This window comes from Oculina patagonica, chromosome 2 (genome assembly GCF_052425735.1).
Source record: "Oculina patagonica isolate OP01 chromosome 2, crgOcupat, whole genome shotgun sequence".
NCBI lineage: Eukaryota > Metazoa > Cnidaria > Anthozoa > Scleractinia > Oculinidae > Oculina > Oculina patagonica.
Window position 1 is genome coordinate 29,857,003 of NC_135759.1, and position 23,921 is coordinate 29,880,923.

The following is a 23,921-nucleotide window of genomic DNA, read 5'->3' on the forward strand; positions in this document are numbered from 1 at the left end:
ATTTGAGACGACATCTTATCAAGTAGACCATGACAAAATGGCCTGAAGTTATACGTAAGCACTAAGTGTGTTTACATCGCGTGCTTTTCCGATCCAAGCAACAAAATAGAGTTGCGGCTTGTTAATTGGCGCAGAAAGAAAGACGGATTTCACGGCTATATAGAGCACCGTGTTTTTTCCTTTTGGAGTCTCGTTCTTTCGCACGTGACATCCGGGAACGTTCATTTCACGCTTTGTCTCCCGGATGCGACCATATGTTTTGGCCCCGTGGCGGGAAGCACAATTGAAAATGTGCATTTTATAAAGAATATCGAAAATATTAGCGTCGCACGGCCTGTGCGACGAGTGGCGCTAGGAAACACAGCCACGCGGTAGTACGGCCAGTCTAAACAAAGTCAGCCAGAGAATTCCAGTTACAATTTAAATCGCACCGAATGGATTTCAACATTCATGACTCTCTTGGGAGATTTGATGTATCTCCCGGCGGAGATACGCACAAGAAGACGGGGAGAACCTAAAGAACTTTCATTCATCTTAAGGGGGTAGGTAGCAGATCAACTCATTTACAATTTTAACTTCGCCAAACTGTTCGTTATTGTACAGGTTTTTAAATATCGAGGAGTATTCTGAGAGAGAGGGAAATTGCATGTGGTTCAGATGACTCTCGCGGGCTGACTAGAATATTGTACTTGAAATTTCTAATATTGCGCTCAACGGAAATAGTGTTTTTAATCAAGGAGACGCTATCGAAAGTTCTAGAGCGTTTCCTTAGAAACTTCGAACCGCGAGCAAAGACAATTTCTTTCAGTCGCTAATTTTTTTATAGTTCGTAAAGTCCATGAACGCAATATCATTGTAGTAATGTCTCAAAGAATACGAATCTATAATCACGAAATACACACCAAAACCGACAAGCGTTAAATCATTAGACGATCTACTGTGTATTATTTTATCTTGACACGTTGAAAAGTGAGAACAAGACATTTTCTTGAATTGATATGATTTCATGTGATTTATGACATTCGGACCTCTTTTGTACGATTCTGTTTTTAGACTAACAGCAAGGCATAAGGAGCCCGGAATAATACTCGCGCTATTTTGTTTTTTATTCTTTTTGCTCCGATGATCACATTGTATAAGTTAGGATAGCTGTATTTGTTTTCTCGCATGTTCTGTCTTCTCGTGTTTATTTTCTAGTTGCCAATGTATGCTTTGTGCGTCTTTGCTCGGATCGCAACCGAATTTCTTGGCAAAATTTCAGTTAGGTTTTGCGGTCTAGAGCTTTTAGTGATGGATACCAAAAATACGCGAAAGCTGATTCGACCTCAATGTTACGAGTGTTAACGTCCGCATGTTGTTAACTCCTTACAAAGGATAATGTGTTGATAGAGTGAAACTTTCAGTTGGCATATGCCTTTTCAGCTACTGACGTAAAGTCAAAACTAACGCGAAGGGAATTGTATGCGGTGGGCCATGTCTCTAAACTAAGCTTAATGACATCAAATTTATGGACTTGCTTTCGAACTCGGTTTTTTGCAATTAAATTCTATTCAATGGATGCATATATTAGTATTTAACTTCCCCTTTAATGGCTTTGCCATATTTTCTGGTATTATATTTTTACAGCAGGCGTGATTAGAAATATCAGTTTTTGGCTGAAAGAGAATTAACCGTTGGGCCAAAAACGCAAGAGTTCTTTTGCTGAGCTGCGATTATATCTCCAAATGTATAAGAAAAAAGCGTGTGAAGATTGCATAAAGAGCTTCAAAAGATCGTGAATTTATCAGAATTAAATACATAAATTTGCCAAGTCAGTTTGAATAGCAATCAGCATTTCGTATTTGTTATTCAATAAGATTATTTCCGAACAGCCAAAAAAATATATATTCAGTTCTTGAAAACGAACATAAAAAGTTGCGGAGTAATTATTTGACTTGCGATCCGCTCTTTCCACCAATTATGTGAAAGAATTACCCAAAATATGTTGTAAGTGCACACCGTGCACAACGTTAATTAAAGAACTCAGTTGGAAATTTGAATTTCAAACATGAATTGTCCACAAGGATGGATATTTAATATAATGTTTCACAGAGATGCGGATGCTATCCAATAAAGAGTAATCTTGCGTGCGATTTCACGTATAAAAAGCTAATATTTTATGTCTTTTTCCTCGACTCGTCCGATTCTTTTGAGCTTTAGAAATTCCACACTGCGCCAATTTTGAAATGGGGCTTTCTTTGTCTCTTTGTCTGTGATAAATAATTAAGGACATTCAAACAAGTTTATTGCGATCGTTGCTATAACAGGGTCCAACTCGCATGTTAACTGTAACATAATTTCCATGGTTACGCTGGTTTGTATACCGGCTTCTATTAAGGTCTCTAGCAACACCTCGTTTAGCTAATTAATTTTCGAAATGGAGTTGGGTATAGTTTTGATCTGACATGACTCGATCAGCACTGAAGTTATATATATGCATGTCCCTGCAAAAGAATTACGGCATCGTGCAAAGAAAATCCTTAAACAAAAATCCTTATCGTGTTCTCTTCGATTTTTTGATCATGAATTCTAGTTTCTTGAAGGAGTCTTTGAAAGCCTGAGGACATTTATATTAAAACTGATGGCTATCGCATAGAGACCCGTTCGGAAATGAAAAAGCAAGTAAGATAACGGTAGTGAAACCGCAGTTTTTCAGGTCGCTGTGCGAATTATGCTAATAAGGAATTGGAAGGTCCAAAAATCTATGTCGATATAATATGTGTTGCATTGAAAGTAGTTCAGTCTATTTTTCCAGACTTTTTATAACTAATATGGCTTAATTCATTTACATCTACCGCACAGATAACGCAGAACATTGTGTCTAATTGTCGGTTCCACTTTGAATCTTACGTTGAAACTAAAATTCGTCAAAAGTTTCCAATGCACTGTATAGGTAGTTTCTTGCACAAACCTCCTCAGTCCAGGGTTTCTGATCTATTGTTTATCATAGCGGTTTCGCCTTTATGTCGATCAGTATGACAACGGTTTAGATGGGCTAAGCTGAATTAAATTCCAAAAAAGACCAACATTTAAAGTCGCGTCTCGCGGTATTCTCTTCGACTCGCTTTTGAGGTTTCGCCGCGTACTAGGTAAGCCCTACATGAGCAGTTACAATCAAGGATAGAATCTAATCGTTTAAGTCGATCATAATTAAATTTTGGCAAGCTGAAAAGTCGGCTGCAGCCGGAAGATGAAGGGTCGATCTGTGCAGCGACCGATCAAACGCCGGCACGGATCGGAGCACGTGAAATCACACTTAAATTCAGAAATCAATCCCGTCGAGAAACACACCTGTAGGGAGCCCTTCATTGATACATTAAGATACAAAAAAGAATAGCAACAATTTTTGAATTGAAGTCAGTGAAATTGCGTCAGTTCTGATCTAAAGTTTTCATTGCTGTTGGCATGAATATTGCATGAAAGCGTTGAAAACATTTTCTAATCATTGATGCATAGTATTAACTCTCGGCCGGAACGCATCGAAAAGTTGTCCTTACTCGAAAACTGTTCGTGATCATCCCATAGTAAACATTCAATCAATCAATCAATCAACTTTATTAAAAGAGGGTAACGGCAAACAGTAAAAACTACTGACAAACAAGCGGCCCTCGGATTACAAATTACAACTACATTGTATTCCAATGGCGGATTATAGAAAGTGTATCGGTAAGCCCAGTTCGATAATCGGGGTGAAGTAAAAATGGGAATTTGCATTTGCAGTGGCATTTTTCCACAAATTGGCTCTTCGTCCACTGGCACTGTAAATCTAAGGAAACAAATATTGTAAATCAAACAGAAACTTGTTAAAAATCCCAACTGGATTTGGACAAGGAAAATTGGACTAGTCGTCCAATTTCCTTGTCCTTCGATTTTAATAACGGGAAGGTTCTGGATTCCTCTTTCATTCGTTGAGGCTTTCAAGGGAACGTTAGCTTGCAAGCGCGCTCGTAAGCGAATACCAGAAAGCGTTCCAGTTTCATTATTACATTGCATTTGCAATTGTACCCAAATGCGTACTGCAGTATGTTTTTTTGGCAGTGTCCCGGACTTTGTGCAGATCACGATGTAGGTCTGTTTACGATGTAAATTAGAAAATAACTGTCTGAGATTTCAATTGACCAAGGACAACGTGACTGCGTTGATAGACAGGTGGTTGTAAGGTGTTTCATCGGTAACGCCGGGTTCAGTGGCCGGTTTGCGCATTGCAGCTGCGGTCGCCGCTGCAAATCATAGGCGTACGGGTACCTTCGGACCTGGATGGGCAGGGAGGGGGGGGGGGGGGGCATCTTATTTCGCGGCATGCGCCAACAGCCGAATAAAGAGGCATATTAAAATAATAGACAACAAAACGTACATTAAAATATTTACGTGCAGACCTTGCTTGCTTTAAAGGAAATGATAGTTCTTTCATTAATTTCGTGGTGTTGCCCGAAAATGTTAATGCACTATATCATTTTATCGTTTGTCTTCGGAAATATATTGTTTTTCCACTCTAGTTCAGCAAGCATTTGAGCATTTTGGGGGAGCCAATTTACACTGTTTTTTACCCCATTTGAAAGTTATCATAGACAAAGCATATGAACATTTAGGATTTGAATGAGTTAAACATTTCATTGGAAGTTTTGAGCTAGCGCTTAGAACATAACATTTGAGTCAAAAGCATTAGCCTTTGTCTCATTTTTAACAGCTTTGTTTCAAGGTCTTGCACTGGTTCCACCGCGCGCAAACGCTCAAGCTATGCAAAAGCCCAACTCCTGGCCGTCTTCGCCAATTTCCTACTCACTTCAAAATGATTGCAAACATGTTTGCAACTGAATCAAACTGAGGTGTCACGCAGAATTTGCGAGAAAATTAGAATATGTTATAGTTATTTGCGAGAGAAAACGAAAGCAATAAATAGAAATTTATATTTTTAATATTTTCTAACCTTCCTTTTTTTTTTTTTTTTTTTTTTTTTTAAATCCCTACTTGTTCAGAAGCGGAGCACGGACCGGGGGAGACCGGGACAGAGGCCAGCTCGGCTAGCTTAGCAGCCTCTCATTACCTTCCCGCGCGCATAGCCTGCAGGGAAAATTGTACCTCATCTAAATTTTGTTGTTTTGGGAACTTGTGTCGTGAGTCAATATCGGAAATTGAGTGTAGTTTTTCAGTGTTAAGCGTTATCTAGGCCATTGACTTGGAGCAGGAAGCTATCAGCACTTACGTGGGAATAGATTATGGTAAAAATAACAATGTAGTAACGGCTTTGGTGAGGATGAGAGCGGCGGTTTCGTTGAAAGTTGTGTTGTCATGGACGTCCTGTGTTCTTCAACTCCGCACGGAGTGGAATTTTGCATCTCACATACAGTGCAGAGATGACGAATAGAGTCTATCCTCTTGAAATGTGAGTTTCCTTTTTTAATTTTAGTAACCTTAAAACTGGTAACTTGTATGTGTACGAGAAGTTGCTAATCTTTGAACTGAACGCCGTTTGCAACTCTTATGTCCAATACTCTAGTCACAAATTATTATTTATATTCGCCAAGGTTGAAGTGGATATCCGTTATGATTTACCGAGGTTGCGGTTAATAATCATTTCAGAATATATTTTAAATAGAAATCAAAAAAATGGTGGAGAAAATGTGGTTTAAATATGAAAATTGACACACAAAGACTCGCCGCTGACACCAATATAAACGTACAAGTATGCATAAGCAAACAAAGTAAGAATCGCCTTAATCAACTACATTTTAGCCGCATCTTTGAGCAATACAGCAAATTAAATGCTTAGTTAATTTAATACAGGGAAAAATTTTGTAAAAAGGGAAAGGTTAAAATCACATAAATGCAACATTTAACAGTTTAGTAATCTACATGTAGCTATCAATAGACCCCATTAAAAACAATGTGAGATAATACAGTCTTTCTACCGAAATGAAATCTTGGTTTATTGATATGCAAATTGGTACTTACTTTAGGCAATAATCAGGAGGCATGTTCTTGAAATTAAATTTGTGCAGGATCTTATATATTATTCTTATCTGCTTCATCTGGAGTTGAAACCACTGTTACATGTTATATGTATTAATCTTGTGATGATAATGCATACATACTAGTTATGCAACGCTTTCGAGTGGTATACTATGGAATATCCCACGAGTCACTTGTATTTTCTCGGTATACACACGAGTCTTTAGGCGAGTGTGTATACCAAGAAAATACAAGTGACAAGTGGAATATTCCATAGTATACCACGAGAAAGTGTTGTGTAACTATTTTATACCATGCCATAGAAAATACGCTTACTAAATTTCGTCGAGAATACAGTCGCAGCGAACTATGGGAAGGTTGGGTTGAATACCGTCGAATATACAATGGCTTTCCTGTATTCTGATTGGCTGTATTTTCTATGGCATGGTATAAATGTACATATACACCTGCAAACAGACAAGACTGGTCAGCCTAAGGCAGTTGGATTCTTAACCTGTTTCTGTTTGCGATTAAATTACAGTGTAACGTGACTGGTGTAAATTAAAAATAATACTGTAGTGCTAGGACCTTGTTGTAACAATAAGAATGAATTTTAAGGCTCTGACTGGAATACAGTAACAGTTGGTGCGATGTCCTTAGGTACTCCAACTCACTCAATGTAGATGTTAATGTGGCAGTACATGTACATATACTTGTATGGTAAGCCACTAGCCATACATTCCTCTGATATGGCTTATTATTTATACTGTGAAATTTTGCTTTATGTTTAGTCGTGGATTTGCTCACAGTAGTGTGGATGCTCTCCACCCTCTCCCTGAGAGACCAGAGGAATCACTGCCCCTGTCCTACATTGAGACAGTTCGCAATGGGAACTTCACGAACTTCACGCCTGATACCAGTGGACGATCATCACCTACCACTGACAACACCCTTAGTTTAGCTAATGGCCTTTTTGAATCAAACACATGGTCCACCAACACTGGAATCCTTACTGGACGTAGCAGTGTCTACTCCTGGGGGAATGAAGATGTGAGTTTGAAAAAAAAATTTTATATTTTATAGGGTGTTGTTAATTATTATTTTTTACAAGTTGCACTTTTCATAATTATACAGTGTCTTTGGCTAAATTTGCATTATGGCATTGTTAAAGACGTGTTAAACAGGGCTTTCAGCTTTTTTGTTATTAATATTTTTTTATGTTCATCTGGTGATTAGACACTGCAAGGAAAATGTTGGTTATCAAAATGAAAGAAAGTATTTTGGGAAAATACAAATGCACACATGTCTTTGCTGTTGTAATTTATCCCTGTCTAAAACTTGCTGGGATGATTTTATTTACGTTTAGGAAAGCTTCTTTCTCTCCCGAATTTCTATTCCTATTTCTAACTTAATTCTTCATACCACTGATCAGTTTCCCTACCAATCAGGGCTCGACACTAACACTCTCCCGATTTCCACTGGAAAGTAAATTTTCTTCTTGGAAAGTAAAAAAACGAAAATGAACCAAAATACTTACCCGATCTGGAAAGTAAATTTTGGGCTTCACTGGAAAGTGAATTTTATGCTTAAAAGGCTTAAATGAAAAAAAAAGTGTGTAAAAATTATGATAAGGATAAAAAAATCGCCAAATGACAATGACAACTCGTCTTTAAAAGACAAATTTACGCTTTCCTCGCATTCTCCGCCATATTGGATCAAGAGAACTCCTGAGGAGGTCTGGGTACTATAAACACACGTGGTATGGTGCAATATTGGAAGTACGCCATTTTGGATTCCTCTTCTGTCGCGAAGGTATGTAACGAAATCTTTCGAGGAAAATGAGTCTGTTTAAGTTTGGTTTTTCTCGACGAAGTGGTGATGTTGGAGAAAAGGAAGGCGAAAAAGAAAAAGTTGACGAAGCACAAACGAGCGAAAGCACTTCAGACGTACGCATTGCAGGGTCTAAAGAAAAGTATGAGGAAAAAAGAAAAATGCTTGGCCGTGGATTTCGTAAAGAGTGGAAGGAAGAATATACATGGCTAGAGTATAATGAAGACGAAGGTAAGATGTACTGCAGAGTCTGCAAAGACTTTCCAAACATAGCAGACAAGAATAGCTCTTTCTTTACCGGCAATAACAGTTTTCACGTGAGCAATGTCAAAGGCCACGACCAAAGCCGGAAACACGCGAGGTGTGTAGAGGCGAAGAAAGCAAGAGAAGAACCACAGGCTACGCCAATACATATAGGGATAAGAAATCTTAATGAACAGACTCTTGAAAAACTCGAGAAGTTGTTTAATACTGCCTATTATTTAGCCGAGAATGGAAGACCGTTTCAGACTTCAGTCAGTTGTGCATTCTTCAAGTTAAGAATGGTGTAACACTAGGCGAGACTTATTTAAATGATAAACGATGCCGCGAATTCATAGAAGCGATAGCTGAGGTGATGAAACAAAATCAAAAGAAGGCAATGAACAATGCTCAGCCACGCTTTTTCACCTTAATGGCAGATAGTGGAACTGACACTAGTAACAAAGAGTTGGAAGTAATTTATGTCAGGATGCTATCTAATGGTGAACCCATAAATAAGTTTCTGAAAATTATTGAACTGCCCAATGGCACAGCTGATGGGGTGATAGAAAGCTTTGAAAGGGCTATGGGTCAAGTTGGAGTAAATGATTGGAAAAATGCCTTAGTGTCCCTGGGTTCAGATGGTGCTTCAGTGTATACTGGAGTTCGCAATGGTGTAGTTGCAAAGCTTAGACAATCCATTCCATGGTTGCTTGGAATTCATTGTATTGCTCACAACTTGGAGTTGGCCATCCTTGATGGACTCAAAGAGGATCATCTTCTTTCTTCTATAAAAGAAATGCTTCAATCTATTTATAAGCATTACCACTACTCCCCTAAGGCACTTCGTGAACTCAAAGAGTTAGCAGAAGCCATGGAAGAAAAAATCCTAAAACCTGGAAACTTAAAGGGAACAAGATGGGTACCACACTTGCATCGTGCCCTCAAGGTTTTTCTCAAGGACTACAAAGTTATCTATGGACATTTTAATAATACTGTTGGAGCTGCAACTAGCAGCATTGAAATGCAGGGAAGAGCAAAGAAGATTCTGAAACAGCAAGAGAAATTTAAAACCGTCCTCTTTGCAAACTTTATGGTGGATGTCTTGGATTGTCTCTCCAAGCTTAGTTCTTTATTTCAAAAAGATGCCATTACCTTAACGGCTGCAAAAGATGGTCTTGACAACACCATACTTCAACTCACAGCAATGATAGCAAGACCAGGTCCTTGCCTTCAAGAGGCTGTTCAAAGTATTGGGGATGGAAACGACTATCAACTGAAGGTGTTACTCTAAAAAGGGGTGAGCAAGACTTGATTCAGTTCAACAATACAACCAAGCCACGTGTAATTAATTGTATTAACGCTTATTTGGAACAGCGATTCGAGAATATCAAAGGTTCAGATCAAACTTTGCTTGCCATGTCAGTATTTGATATTACCCTCTGGCCAGATGATAGGGTGGCACTAGCAACTTATGGGGAAGACAAAATCCGTCATCTAGTAGAACATTTCAGGCCCCTACTTGACGAGAATGATTTTAAATTTGATGCTGTGCTAGAGGAATGGAGTGGTCTCAAAACATGCATTTGTAACAACTATCTGGATCTAAATCCCCAAGCTTTGTGGAAGAGAGTCTTTACTCACCATAGAAACAGATTTCCCAATGTCCTTATGTTGGTTGAAATTACACTGATTCTACCGCTGTCAACAGCATGTTGTGAGGGAGGTTTTTCAGTAATGGGCAAAATAAAGTCAGACTGGAGATCATGCTTGTCAGTTGAAGTATTGGACTGTCTCATGAGGATTCGTATTGAAGGGCCTAGTGTTGCTGAGTTTAACCCTCAACCTGGAGTGCAGTTTTGGTGGGCTAGTGGAACGAGGATGAGACGTCCAACTTTTAACGACTAAAACAATGCCGAGACACAGTAAGATTTTTTTATTATTAATTAAACATGGTAAGCAGTTATGGAACTGTCATCCATTTTGGAAAGTAAAATTTTGAGATGGAAAGTAAAATTTGAAGTCTACTTTCCAACATGGAAAGTGGCGTAAAAAGTTAGTGTCGAGCCCTGCCAATGATACCCTATTCTAGACCAAAAACTCTCTGATTTCTTTATCCTGTCCTAAACTAAACTGCTTAAAAACCATACCCTTCACAGCGGCACATACAGTCTATGTATATAGCTCATGTATATGGGAGTACCTCCCTCCCCCACCCCAGCGGCACATATGTATATAGCTCATGTATATGGGAGTACCTCCCTCCCCCACCCCAGGCTATTAATGACACAGTTGTGTGAATTGCTGATTCTTGTCCAATTTTGATTCCCTGATGAAACAAATTGCCTTTTACTAGAAGTGAAATTGAAAGCAACTTTGTTTCTTGTTTTTATTATCTTGTGAAAGCCTATGCATTACATAATTATATTTATTTGGAAAAAAAAAAGAATCAGTATCTGTATTAATTTGGTGCTTGTCAAAAAACAATATGCCAACTTGGACATGACTATTGTTTGAACTATTTCCATAGGAATTTGATAGGCAGGCTTCAGCAACAGTGAAACACATGTTTGATGAGATCGATGGAATGCTGTTTGAAGGAAAACATTTTAATGGTTAGTATGTGTAGCAGGCTTTCACTTTGCTGCAGATACAGTACTTCACTAAGTCCTATGATCCTGCTTATGCACAGATCAAAATTATTTAAATAATAAATTACAAAATGTAATCAAAGTTTTATCACTCCTTTTAATTTTTTAATCATGCAAAACAGTCCTGTGTAATTGTTTTCTGTCTGTGAATTGCAAATGTAGAGTACATTATTTTTTTTTAAATCAAAGCTGCAGCTTTTCATTTTTTATGAATGTGAGCATCAACATTTGAAATGGCATACAAATGTACATGTATGTCGTACATAGACATTTTAAAATTGTTCATTCATGCAGGTTTATATTTACAGGTAATTACAATTTAAAAACAAAAAGACTATCCTCCAAAAGTAATTTTATAATATTCTTTTGATACATGTACATGTATGTGATTGTAAGTATAAAGCAGTTGTATCAGAGTTGAGGGTCGCATGTTTTTGACTACAGTAAAATCTGTTTATGATTCAAATTGATGGTTTAAATTCTTTCTCTTGACTCGTCCATTAGGTAGCTCTCAGCTGCTGTCTGAATGCGAAGAGTGGTTTAAACGATTTCCACATTTGCGGTAAGCACATCTATTGCACGTCATGTATGAGGTGGATTTAAACTTTCTACACAAAAACTAATGAGAATATTATGACGTGTAGTTGTACATGTAGATGTGTCTGTTGTGATGTGGTGTCCATGCAAGTACAGCTGTTCTGTAATTTTATTAGTGGCTTTGAAATCAATCTGGTCACTTTAAAGATAAGATAAAGTGCGCATTTACATTCATGTGCACACATACATGGTAAATTCATGTTAAGTATTTTGCAATACAGTATTTTATAAGTGTAAGTTAGAGGGGCAAAATGATATACTGTACATGTATGTACATTTATAGAATTTATTTAGTGTAAATGTACATTGTTTCCTCTCTATTTTTTTTTTATTGTAACTCATCGTTACAGCCTGTACAATTGTGTAAACTATGGTTGCAGTTTACAGGTATTTTTTTCTTAAGACTGTAGTTTATCAATCTTGTAACCTTTTCTGTATTTTTTTTTCCTGTGTAGAATTTGTGGTTTTCAAATGCTTAATTCCAAAGATGACGGTACGCAGCTTATACCATTTCCAGCTGGTGACCCAGGGGTATTCAGTCAGCGGCCACAAACCTCTGTGCTTGAAGATGTTGAGGAATTTGGAGCTTTTGATTCACAAGGGTAACTAAATCTAATGAATATCAGTTCATGTACGACGTAGTGTGTAATTGTTGTTGATAATAGACAACATTTTTAATAATTAATGGATTTCAGCTTTTAAGCCCTGAGGTTTGCTAGCCTAAACTCTGTATACAGAAATATGGTGTAATTTGATTAGTCTATGATTTTGTCCTGTGACATGTAGTATTAAGAAAACACCAATACAATGTATACTATAACTGAAAATAATGGAACCAGTATTGCGATCGGTATAGGACAAGTCAAATGGACAAGGGGCAGAGAATCTCCTTCTTGGATTCTCAAATCACTGTGTTGAGTGATGACTCTATAGAGATTGGCTTCTTCAGGAAAGAAACTCACACCAACAAATACCTCGACTTCGCGTCGCACAACCCCATGCAGCACAAGGAAGCCGTGGTGAAAACACTAAGTACTAAACATTCCAACTTGCTACCATCAAACCCTGACCTCAAAAGCAGTGAACAAGATTGAGTCATGGAGGATCTTAGAGCAAACGGGTATCCTGACGTCCTGTTTAAGAAATGCGTAAGGGACAGAACCAGAGAAAGGCGCACGCAAGAAAGACCACTGGGGCTTGCAGTCATTCCGTACATAAGAGGCGCATCGGATCGCGTGGGTTGTGTCCTCTAGAAATTCCACATTCAGATGGCATTCAATTTTTTGACTGGCATTCAATTTTTTAATTTTTAATTTACTCAGCCCCATAATTTTCTTATGATAACCTTCATGTAAATGTACTAATAAAAAAACATAAACAAAACCATGTACACATCACTGAGATAATACTATTAGATAAAAAATTTATGTTAGTAGTATTTTATAAAGTTGTTTCAATTTAAAATAAAAGTATGTTATTTTCTATTTTTAGTTTATGCATTAAAGGATTCCATCTCGATCCTCTACAAGAGCCTCCAGAATCATATATGAATGGTGAGAACTGTGGTTCATATTGCTGTTTGATTACTGGTTTAATTGCTGTGTAGTTGTTGAACAGCTTACCATTTTCTGTTAAAAGTACAGTTACTACAGTATCTCCATCACATCAATTGTTATCATTAATTAGCATAAGTCAATGGATATTATTTTTGGCAACTCATAGTCCTGTTGGCTACACAGACCTGTACTGTACCTATTAGAAAGCCCTTTGGAATGTGCACACAGTTTTTCTTCATTCATGCACATGTTTCCAAGACTTATCAAAATCTTCAGTAAACCAGGTTTATCAATATTCTACTGGGGACAAAAAAAATGTTTTTGTTATGAGGATGTTGCAATGGCACTCATCCCTAATAAATGTCCTGGGTGGAACATTAAGAACACAGTAATTTTTTTGCTGTTTGCATGTGGGTGGGTGGGCAATGTACAGTACAATGTACTATTGGATGTAAATTCAACAGTGAGATAAAAATTCATGTTATGAACTTCAATACAACTTATTTACTAGTAAATATTTTAAATACATGAATTCAAAGTGACACTGTATGATTGTACAATGTAAATCCAAAAATCACATTCATTTAACATGTTACTATTACAGTAATAAATAACTGACAGTGTTTGGTGTTATCTTTGGGGTAGATGAAATGAATGGCTACTATACAGAGTTTGAAGAGGAGGTCCTGGCAGAAGATGGAGAAGTAGTGGAGTATTTTGGTTATGACCAACCTGCTCTGTAAGTTATGGAGAAAACTAAAGTCTTGTTACTATCATTACTGAATTATTTGGTACTCTATGCATTATTAAAATTTTGGTTTTAAAGTACAGCCCTACAGTTGCATGTAATTTGAACTCAACCTCGAGGAAGTCTGTATTAGCAGTTTAGTTTTCTGAGCATTTTTTGTTGTTTGTACTCTACTTAGTGCGGTTGGATAATAAAATCTTAAAGTTGACTTTGTATCGTATGTGTTGTCTGATTGACTAAACGAACTTGTGCAGTGTGTGTTGACCATTACAAGGTTATTGCAAAATGAATGTACATGTGCATCTCAGTGAAGCCATCTGTAATTATTTGATTACCCACATGTTTTTTTTATATATATATTTTTTAAAAAATTACTATCCACACAGCTTCTGTTCTTCTGTTGAGCATACTGTACAATGTATATTCTTAGTTGTACTTATTACTTTACAGAGAGGAAGAGGGAACAGACTCCAGCACAGGTTTCAAGTATCGTCGTCAGCAGAGACGGGGTTACCCACCTGTGACACCAAATGCTTGTGCTAAGGATGCTGTGGTCAGTCAGTTGTTTGACCAGGCCTGGGGAGAGGTAAATGCATTTTCTCATCTTGCAGTGCACGAAAAGAACAGTTGTTGCAGTCCTTTCATCCCCTTACTACAGAGTGGTGTACATGTACATGTTAGCATTTAATTTTACATACAGTGGAGTTGTGATCAATGTAGATTCCTGTTAAGTTTATTTTTTTTTTAATTTCATTTTTATTGAAGATTCTTTTTTATTATAGTCATTGTCCTTGTCTGGAACAAAAGGATATTATAGTCAAACTGTTTGATAAAAGTTTTAAAGCAAAAAACAAAATATATATTTTAACATGCACAGCGTATTGGGAATTGTCTGTTTGTCAGTCTTTAAATAATAAATAATATTTACATGTAATACATACCGTACTAGATATGCAACACTTTTGAGTGGAATACTTAACAATTATTCCACGAGCGTTCATTATATATGAGATGGTAAATGGCCAATGAGACGCGTAGCGCCGAGTTGGCTATATCTCGTATCCAACAAGCATGAGTGAAATAATTGTTTTATTAAAAACGCCCAAAGAATTCCAACATTTGAGTTTCCCAGTTGTCGGCTACGGTTCGGCTACTATATTTGTGGTCAATGGTATATATGCGCTCATATACCATTGCCTGTTAACCAATCAAAACTCAGGAATTGCAATATATCATTGCTAGTTTTTAATAATGTGGAATATCCTACGAGTCATTTGTATTTCTTCGGTATACACACAAGCCTTTGTATTGCACATACATGTACATGTATTAAATATTAATACAATTTAGATTCTTTTTTTTTTCAAATCACTTTGTTGAACAGTTTGCAAGCCTCTTGGGACTCCGAGCATAGTAGTAGTGGACATTAGAATACTGTTTTGTTCACACTATTATTGCTTTGTTGTTATTATTTCAGGTGGTGTTATGGCTAAGAGACTTGTTAAGCCTCTACTCACAAAAAGTATTAAGAGGTACATTTTTACTCAACATACATGTAGTCATGGTTGTCATAAAGAGTGTTTTTCTGTCATAAATTATTTCTTGCACTTCTTTTCACTGTACATGTAAGTCTCTGTTCTGATTGTCTACAAATAACTATTCCGCATATCATGTCTTGTGACATCTCAAGGAGGAAACATTCAGCAATGAGCAAAGTGTCTGTAAAGTGACAATCAATTATGCTCAATATACATATATTTATCTTTTTTTTATATTTCAAATCTTTATGTAAGAATATTAATATATTTAAATTTTTTTTTTTTTTTTTTTATTTTTTTTATTTTTTTTTTTTTTTGAGATTTATTGTTAATATTTAAGTAATTTTTGTTATAAATATCATATTATTTAAATAACAATAATAAATAATTTTATTATTATAGGGGTTATAAAAAAAATTATAAATAATGAAAATAAAAAAAAAATAAAAAAAAAAAAAAAAAATACAATCAGTTATGTTAATTTACCAAGTACCCATCCTTATCTCGCAGATAAGCCCCAGTTCCTTGCTGATGTTGTGGTATCTTCTGACAGAGTTATCGAGAGCCCTCTTCGACCATTCTCTCAAAGTGTAATGTCCAGAAATATTTTTTCATCCCAGGTAAATTTGAGTAAATTTTTTTAGCTTTTGAAAGTAATTACACGTTGATAACATACACAATAATATCTTCTACTCAGTAATACTTCACCATACAAATATCTGTAACATTTTGTTTTGCTGCAGACGAGATTAAAACCGTTCCCAAGTTTCAACCCTCCACTGGATCCAAATAGTTTAATAAGTGCGATGAAGGTTCAGACAGTACGGTTAAACCCAAGGGCTCCTTCTGCTTCTACCTCTCAGTAAGTATAATCACATTAGGTACAGTTTTACAAGATTACATGTTCGTACGTGTACATGTATTATATGCTGTCATCAGGACAGACGTGTTGTACTGGCTAGTCCTGATGCCACCATAATGTAGGATTAGTGTCGAATACTGTAGCAAGTCACACAATAGAGAGGTCACTGAGTGTCAGTAATTGTGACTTTGGTGCAACTACACTAGTGATTGCCCCCCACCCAGCCGGGACCACCCGCCCGGCGTTCCGCTTCTGCAGCACATGATTGCTCGAGTGATTGGTACTGGATGTTGTGTCTGTGATTGGCGGAGTTTGGTTTTGGTTTTACGACACTCAATTGAAAACTGCTCTATGCATTTGGTATTGCATTTTTACTTATCTATTTGCTCTTATCAAAGTGTGTCATTATCTGCTTCCTTATATCTCCTCTGGGAGATACTTCTGTAAAAAGGAGACGCTTCTTTGCCCAATGCTAGTTTTGCGTATTGTTGTTTCACTGTACTGGAGGTATCATCATTGTGTAAAAGAATCATTTTTTTTATCTTTTGTATTTTTCTTTCTAGTGCACTTGATAGTAGAGACACAGAGACACCCTATACACAGGTTTGTGTTACGTAACTTTTACAAATGCACTAAAATTTAAGTTAATTTGTTAGCATCATGTTGACAGTGACTCCATTAGGTGGCAAAAGGATACCTCTTGCAGCAATTTACTTGTACAGGCAAAATAATATCAATTTGCGGTGAATATGTTGTATCTACCCGAGGAAGCCGTATTTAGGTGTTTCACGTGGATGACCAACACTTTTAAACGTTATTATAGGGAAACCAAAGAAGACGAGGTTGTCTAAAGCTGTGAGTGATTCGAGCGGATCTTTTAACTCACGTTTGGCTTCTGTTTTCATCCTTCAGGGTCGCCCAGCATCAAGCAGATCAGTCAATTCCCAATTTACACGAGGGATTGGTGGACACAGTTCAGAATCATTCATTTTCAAAAATACTCCATTTAGGAAAAATAGGTATGCATGGCATTCATGCGGCAATGCTCGAAGAAGCGTATGCGCGTTCATTTACAGGAAGTGTATTGGTTGAACAGTGCTACGTAGTCTATACAGTTTCACTTCCACTCAAATTGTTTAAATGCGTCTCTTTTCAGGAATTTACCGAGTTTGCCGCGCTCAAATCATTTGGAAAGCAGTAAACCCAAAACCCCCAGCACGCAGGTAAGCCCAGTTTTCTGTAGCTGGCGTTGTCTGTTAGCAACGAAAACATGTATACGGTTCGATCTGCGTTGATCTTTTCGATCATACTACTGGTGAACGATTCTCTGCTTTGTTAATGCAAATGGAGGAATTTCAAGTGTCATCAAGACGGGGAAGTGTCCAGTGCTCATAGGCATTTGTTGCACTTTATAAACCAAACCTCTCTATAGAGCATGTACATGACAGCCCAATCTTGTACTTAATCTACTCTTTGTCAATAGGCCATTCCGAGTCCTTTGCCCTTTAAAACGAGTCACGTGCGAAACTATTCAAATGAAAATGGGTTTCACCTACAGGTCCATTTACATGCAAATCAAACTCATTTTCATAGAATGGTTTTGCACGTAGACTCGTTGAAAAGAGGAAAGGGTATCGGAAATGGCCTAGTACCAAGTGCTCGAGAAGGCACGGTGATGGCTCCTAAAGGTTGTGAAAGCTAACAAACCTTGCTTCTGTTTGGTACATGCATCTCTTATTTTGCATAAATTCGCACTACCGTATTCTCTTTTTTTTTCCTGATTGTCTTTTCTGTGTATAAGTTGTTTTTAAAAACTACATGTATCTACGGTATATACTAAGGTGTCTCTTTTGCCGTTAGGATGACGTCATGAGGGGTATTGTCCAAGGGAGGAAATTGTAAGTTGATTTGTATTTCAGTATGATACTTTTGGAAATTTAATTAACGGCGGTTTGTATGTACGTTCTCTTGTACGAATGTACGCGAAGTTGGCATGCATTCTTAAAATGCTCTATACTATTGAAACGTCTTAAAAAGAAGCATGATAAGTAAGAGCTTAAAATTAATGCGTAGAAGAAAAAACGTTGTACTCTAAAAGGCCTTGGAGAGTACTGCTTTAAATGTTAATAAACAATATCTAATTTCCTTTTCTAGATTTACCGAGAAAGAAAGACTTTCATCTCCGCCACAAGCGCATGCTAACTCACCAGCACCTAACATGTAAGTGTACCAAGTGCTTCAACACATGATGAATTGTGTCGTTGGTGTTATTGCATGTTCAGTACAGTAAATATAGGGAATGTGTACTGAATGAGGTAAGCTTAACAAAGCGACTGATTTAGTGAAAGAAAAGAATCTAATACTAGAAGTCAGAAAATGGAGGAAGTGCGTCGGTGCTACTTTTTTAGTGGAATGAGCACTTGGATTGTTGTCAATTCTGTTTCCTAATTCGTAATCCTTAAATTTATAGTTAAAAAGCGAACTTGCTGGTTCTGAGATGTAATAAAATTATAGCCGTTCCTACAATTGTGAAAACCGTTATTTTATGCCTAAGTCTGTTGCCTGTTTGTTGTTTTGCTAGGGGAAGAATTGTCCTTCCTCCAATAGACGGGTCGTCATTCAGAGAGACACCAGTTCACCAAAATGGAGGAAGACACAGTGCGGTAAAAGCTCAATTTCATGATCATTTTTGATAACAGTTGAAATGGTTTGTACATCGTATGTTTTTATTCCTAATTCCTTGGGTGTTCATTTACAGAAACAAGTTTCATTCCGCCCATCACGCGCATCAAGTGCAGCAACGGACGATTCTAGGTAAGTACATTGTAAAACATGGGCAGCGAGCAGAGCCGGCATAGTCGTTTCGCGTTTGCTTCTTATCTATTTATCATGCGCTTCTTATATTTGACTTGTATTGTCTTGGTTAATCTCTTGTTACCTATGACTTGCAGTTGCTATTTTAGACGCGTCCTAATGAACTTGATTTATCTGACCATTCCTTTCTACATCTGTAATTTTCCAGGCAATCCTATAAAGATAGATCAAGAAATTTTGTGGAGCCAAGACCAAGTACGACCGCTGCAACGCATTCACTGAGAGTAAGTCTGTCAGCGTTCGCTATTTTAATTGATATAATACAAGGACTGTTTTCATATTACATGTACATGTGGTCGTCTTTAAAACAACAGGGAACTGAAATATTTGGAATCAGCAATGACACACCTCAACACATTTCAACACATAATATATAGCTAGAGGTGGAGCAAGCCCAAAAGAGCCAACGAAAGTAACGTCTGCTTCTGGCTTGGAAATTTACCCATTAGTTCTCAGTCAGTCAGTCAGTCAGTCAGTCAGGCGGGCGGGCGGGCGGGCGGGCGGGCGGGCGGGCGGGCGGGCGGGCAGACACGCAGAATGCAGGCAGGCAGGCAGACAAACAGACGATACATGTACACTGTAGGTAGACAGGAAGGTAGGCAGGTAGGCAAACAAAAATATAAACAAACAAACAAGCGTGACTAAGCTGTTGTTGAGTACAGTATGATTGTTCTTGTGAGAGACTGTTGCTAGTGACGGTCATATAGTTTAGTCCGAAGACGACTGCCATTCAGCTTATCGACATTCGAGTCACCAACAGCAGTCTTTTCTAAAACGATACTGGAACAACTTAAACTAACGCTTTGGGTTGTAATTTTTTAACCTTGCTGCAGACTGACATAACAGGTCGACGCATGTCCACCCCCATGGGGACCTATACAGCGTCATTAGGGATGTACCCTCGAGGTCAAACCAGACACTCGCATGGGCAGAGTCCTCTGACGGGAATCACTGGTGTAAGTATGTCGATAAGCAGTCACCCTGCCACTGAGGCTAATGCCTCCTCGTACAGTCACCAGTTTGATGGACGTGGAATATCGCCTGTTAGCGACGAGGAATATGATGGCTTCAATAGTAAGTTGCCTTTTTTCAGATCTGTATAATGTTATACACAACTCTGTCTTTTAATAGATGCTATATTTAACACTTAATGACTGGTCCCTCGGAAAACAGTTAAACAAAATGTACTGCTTTCCCGAGGGACCTGTCATTAAGTGATTTGTTACATAGCACAACGGACTTTAGAAGAAAGGTGGTTGTCGGTCAACATTTGCAGCTAACAGTGCACTGCTACCCTCTGACGTCATAGATTTTGCATAGAGACTTTTTGGCGGGATATATTTTTGTTATAAGAGGTCATGTGAGCCCGAATTAGCCAATGAGAGTGCGTGCTTTTGGGGAAAAAATTCCAGCTATACAACAATTTGTTATTATGAATATTTTTTCTACTTTTCCATTTTTGTTGTGGTTAACCTGAAAATTACAGTTTGTACATATTTTTTTTTGCGTTAAATTTATTATTGATATTTATTTATATTCTTTTTCCACGAGAATAATAAATAAAAAAATAAATAAAAAAATAAATAAATAAATAAATAGATAAATAAATAAATAAAACAAATAAATAAATAAAACGTATATAAAAAAATTAAGAGTAAAGATTTTGTTCAGCCATTCTAATCTTTGTGTATTTCTTGTCATTATTTCAGGTCCCGGGCCTTCAAATCAGCCTTCTCAGCGAAAAAATAAATTAGTAACAACTTCTATTAGGTAGCATTTAACCAAAGGTATATATATATGTCAAGGACAATTTGATAGTCATTACCAGTATTTAATTGTTCCATTTGTTACGAAGATGTAGATCCTTGATCGTAATATATTTTGTACAGAAATAATTATTCCATAGAAGCATTTCTAACTTTGTAAATGAATAAGAAGCGAAAAGCTTCAGAAAAGGTTTCTTCGGGAGCGTGCCCAATGCTCGTTTAGCATCGAGTGAATCGCTAAATGAGCTTTTACTGCATTTTTTTCTGTGATTAAGTCAGTATAAGCCAACATTGCAAATCATAAGTCTTAAATCGTATTATTTCCGGCAGATGTCGAGGTCTTTGTTTCCAAGTTTTGGGATTTTAAAACGTCACAACTTACTGTGAAGACCGTAGTCATCCATAGAGCTGACTCGGGGAAGTGGCGGAAATCGAACCTATATCGTAATGCAAGTCAGAAATATCTCGATATGGTTCCTCCAGTTCACAATCAAGGCACCTCTTGAGCCTGTAGTTCTCATCACAGGGTCAGCAGCATTGCTAAGCAACACAACGTGAGTTGGCCGTGGCTATTTGCGCCGTTTGTGAAAGAGCTATCGGATTGTGCACATTTCGCAAAGTAGAAGCAAGTAAAAATCAACGTATTTGGAAACTGATTAACTTAAACATGCTGCAATTAAGTGAACCAAAAACTTGACGAATTTCTGTAGATACCTTCCAAGAACTTGTGAACCGTGATTGATACTTACACACTCCAGGGATGCCAACAAGCGAGTAAGGAGAACACTACGCGTCCTGTCTCTTCTAAAACGCTGTCGAAACTGGCTATCTAATCAATTGGCTATATCCCCGCCTCTTGGGGTATACTTCGTATTTATAGAATAATGTATTTATGAAAAGAATTCATTCCATTTCTTAGCAAAAAATGTAATATAGTTCATCAAGATCGATATTATATTGCTAAGGCTGTCAAAAAGAACATGTTAAGTTTAACCGTCAGCCCTCTAAACTACTGCGCGGGCATTTTTAGGTATTTCTCAGTGGTATATATTTTTGTATTTTTCGTGTAAATAAAAGGCGATGCTAGGTTTATATATCATTTACAATTACTAGCGTCGCTGTAAAGGTTAGTGTATCTTTTATTACCCTTTAAAACTTCTCATAATTAAACTTAAGATATTAAATATAAAATCATAATTTGTAATCGTAAATCGTGACAAAATGAACTCTCCAAAACAAAGCCTACATCCTATGAACTAGAATATAAAGCACCCATGCGAGTATGTTATCGGTAAATAAATGTACCTGTCAACGGTGAACCATACAATTATCGATAAATTGAAATACTTTGTATCTATTTTGCCGATGACAACCGAGCTAAAGTGCTTTAATACCAACTTTCCGACAGCAGGCCTGTCTCAACGCTCTCAGTTCTTTTCTTACTAGCGAAACACGAAATTCGATGGAAAAGATTTCATGCAAATTACGTAGTGCTACAGGGATCCTTGTAGTGTATCTGATTGGTGAAATTCTGTGCACGAGAAGCAAGCAATCCAAGACAAGTCACCTAAAATATTTGGTTTCTGTCTACTCACAAATCAGATTGCAACTCGGTTGCTCCACAACTATTCGCTTAGAAAAATTGGGCTTGAAGTCTAATTGTTGATTAACGATGGAAACTAGTTGCCTGACGTGAATGAGTCAACGTTTCATGTGATGTCAACCGTTAAAGGAGTTGTTTATCTTGTTATTATGAATCATGTTTTCAGGAAAGAGTTCGTTTTGAGCATATTGCATTTCATGATAAACGTTAGATACGTTGATTTTAAAACTAATATATAATGAGGGAGAATAAACATAGGGGATATCTTGATTAGATTAATTTAATTTAAGGAAATGATTTTCCTGCAATGAAACTATTTCCTTCAAGTAGTTCATTAAGCAGGTTGTTTATACTAAACCCTAACTGTAATTTATTTTAGTGCTTCTGTTTCCTTGAAAGCTGTACCATGTACTGGAAGTCTATTTATTTGCAGTCTAAGATGTTTTCTTTCGTTGCTGCGATGTAAAATAGTTCATGCTTGTATTTTCGCGGTGAAACTGAAACGAGCTTGCAATTTATGCTTGAAAGGAGAATCCTACGAGAAGACATTGATAGTCTCTAAATAAGCCTCGATTTCATGCCCGTTCCTGGTTAAAATACAAATATGATGTGTTGTTAACTGCATGTGGGACTGCCAGATAGTAACAGGAATGCAATATTCCAATTTATTTGATATATATGTACGTACGTCTTAAGAGGAAGATGTCACGAATAAATACTCCAACTTCCAGGATTGTACAGTTGCGTGTTGCTGTTCAAGGCAATCGGGCAATCTCGTTCCCAGTGACCCTTTTCTTTTCGTCAACTTTAGAACGCATACTCTGGCCAAGTCCGATGAGAAAATACGTGATTCACGAACGTCCGGTCGTTGTGCGCAGACTCAGTTTATTCCGCGATGCAATCCTATTCTCAGAGCCTGAGAACGAGATAATACCTCACTGACACTATAATAAAGTATTTTATTCATTCATGCATCCCCTTTGACGAGCGTTCGGGAAACGCAACGGCTCTGGGCGATCCAAGCAGGAATTCCTGTTGATCGTGCGCGTGCACTGGAGATTGTGAGTGAAATGAACAAGTTTTTAACAGCCAATCAGATTTGGTCGTCTCTTTGGCATTTGTTAGGGTTGTGGTGGAGACTTCTCCCAATCGTAGCCTAATCTCGTCTGGGAATTCTTGTTGTAAAAAGAAAAGCGGGCTCTGAGGACCAGAATGCTATCTTTGGTTGGTACATTCCCCTCCCAGCTGATGATTTTCATTTTCCTGTCAACTTGACAATGTATTTATAATGTTAGGAGAAACTAGATGGAATCACTTTAGGAACTAATTTTAAAAGTCCATCTGAACGTGAATGTCTGTTAGGGCCTGTTTACATGGAGGTGGGGTCGCCTAGCCGGGCAACCCGCCCGTTCATATAAACTCTTATTTTTTCAGCCTTACGTTGGGCCGGTACATGATAGGTGGGGTGACCTGCCAAGGCGGGTTGCCCGTTCTCCAATGCCGGGGTTGCCGGGGTCGTCATGTAAACGGTTGATGGTGGGGTAACCCGCCTACCCGGGTAAGCGCGTTATTATCGAATCACTCAAAAACATTTATTTATGGCTGCTCATGACTTCAAATCTTAAAAACACGGCGAGATTTTACGTCAGTTTCATCTGCCCAATATAA

General features: G+C 37.6%; 2 protein-coding genes across 3 annotated transcripts; both read left to right on the forward strand.

Moving 5' to 3' along the window:
* Nucleotides 1-153: 153 nt before the first annotated feature.
* On the forward strand, nucleotides 154-22,986 carry LOC144644021 (protein FAM149A-like). Of its 2 annotated transcripts, none has more exons than XM_078503423.1 (21): nucleotides 154-542; nucleotides 6,780-7,038; nucleotides 10,589-10,673; nucleotides 11,214-11,271; nucleotides 11,762-11,908; nucleotides 12,798-12,859; nucleotides 13,508-13,601; nucleotides 14,061-14,196; nucleotides 15,088-15,142; nucleotides 15,659-15,768; nucleotides 15,892-16,010; nucleotides 16,574-16,613; nucleotides 16,923-17,029; nucleotides 17,167-17,233; nucleotides 17,871-17,908; nucleotides 18,165-18,230; nucleotides 18,592-18,673; nucleotides 18,769-18,824; nucleotides 19,033-19,108; nucleotides 19,718-19,958; nucleotides 20,594-22,986. In XM_078503423.1, exons 1-21 carry the CDS (start codon nucleotides 451-453, stop codon nucleotides 20,656-20,658), a joined length of 2,055 nt encoding a protein of 684 aa, XP_078359549.1. In that variant the 5' UTR covers nucleotides 154-450; the 3' UTR covers nucleotides 20,659-22,986. The 2 variants fall into 2 exon arrangements, with proteins under 2 accessions (XP_078359549.1, XP_078359550.1); XM_078503424.1 differs by lacking the exon at nucleotides 154-542 and adding an exon at nucleotides 5,023-5,422.
* LOC144641955 (zinc finger protein 862-like) lies at nucleotides 7,679-10,014 on the forward strand. Its single transcript, XM_078500969.1, is given in 3 exon segments — nucleotides 7,679-8,322; nucleotides 8,325-9,334; nucleotides 9,337-10,014. Coding segments are annotated over 3 exon segments (2,136 nt in total). The 5' UTR covers nucleotides 7,679-7,826; the 3' UTR covers nucleotides 9,967-10,014.
* Nucleotides 22,987-23,921: the final 935 nt, after the last annotated feature.

What these genes read in the sequence shown, in the direction of transcription:
- LOC144644021 (XM_078503423.1), top strand. Translation starts at nt 451, where the DNA reads ATGACTCTCTTGGGAGATTTGATGTATCTCCCGGCGGAGATACGCACA. An exon ending in TTGACCAGGCCTGGGGAGAG is followed by an intron (nt 14,197 to 15,087) that starts GTAAATGCATTT and finishes TTATTATTTCAG; the next exon opens with GTGGTGTTATGGCTAAGAGA. An exon ending in GCAGCAACGGACGATTCTAG is followed by an intron (nt 18,825 to 19,032) that starts GTAAGTACATTG and finishes GTAATTTTCCAG; the next exon opens with GCAATCCTATAAAGATAGAT.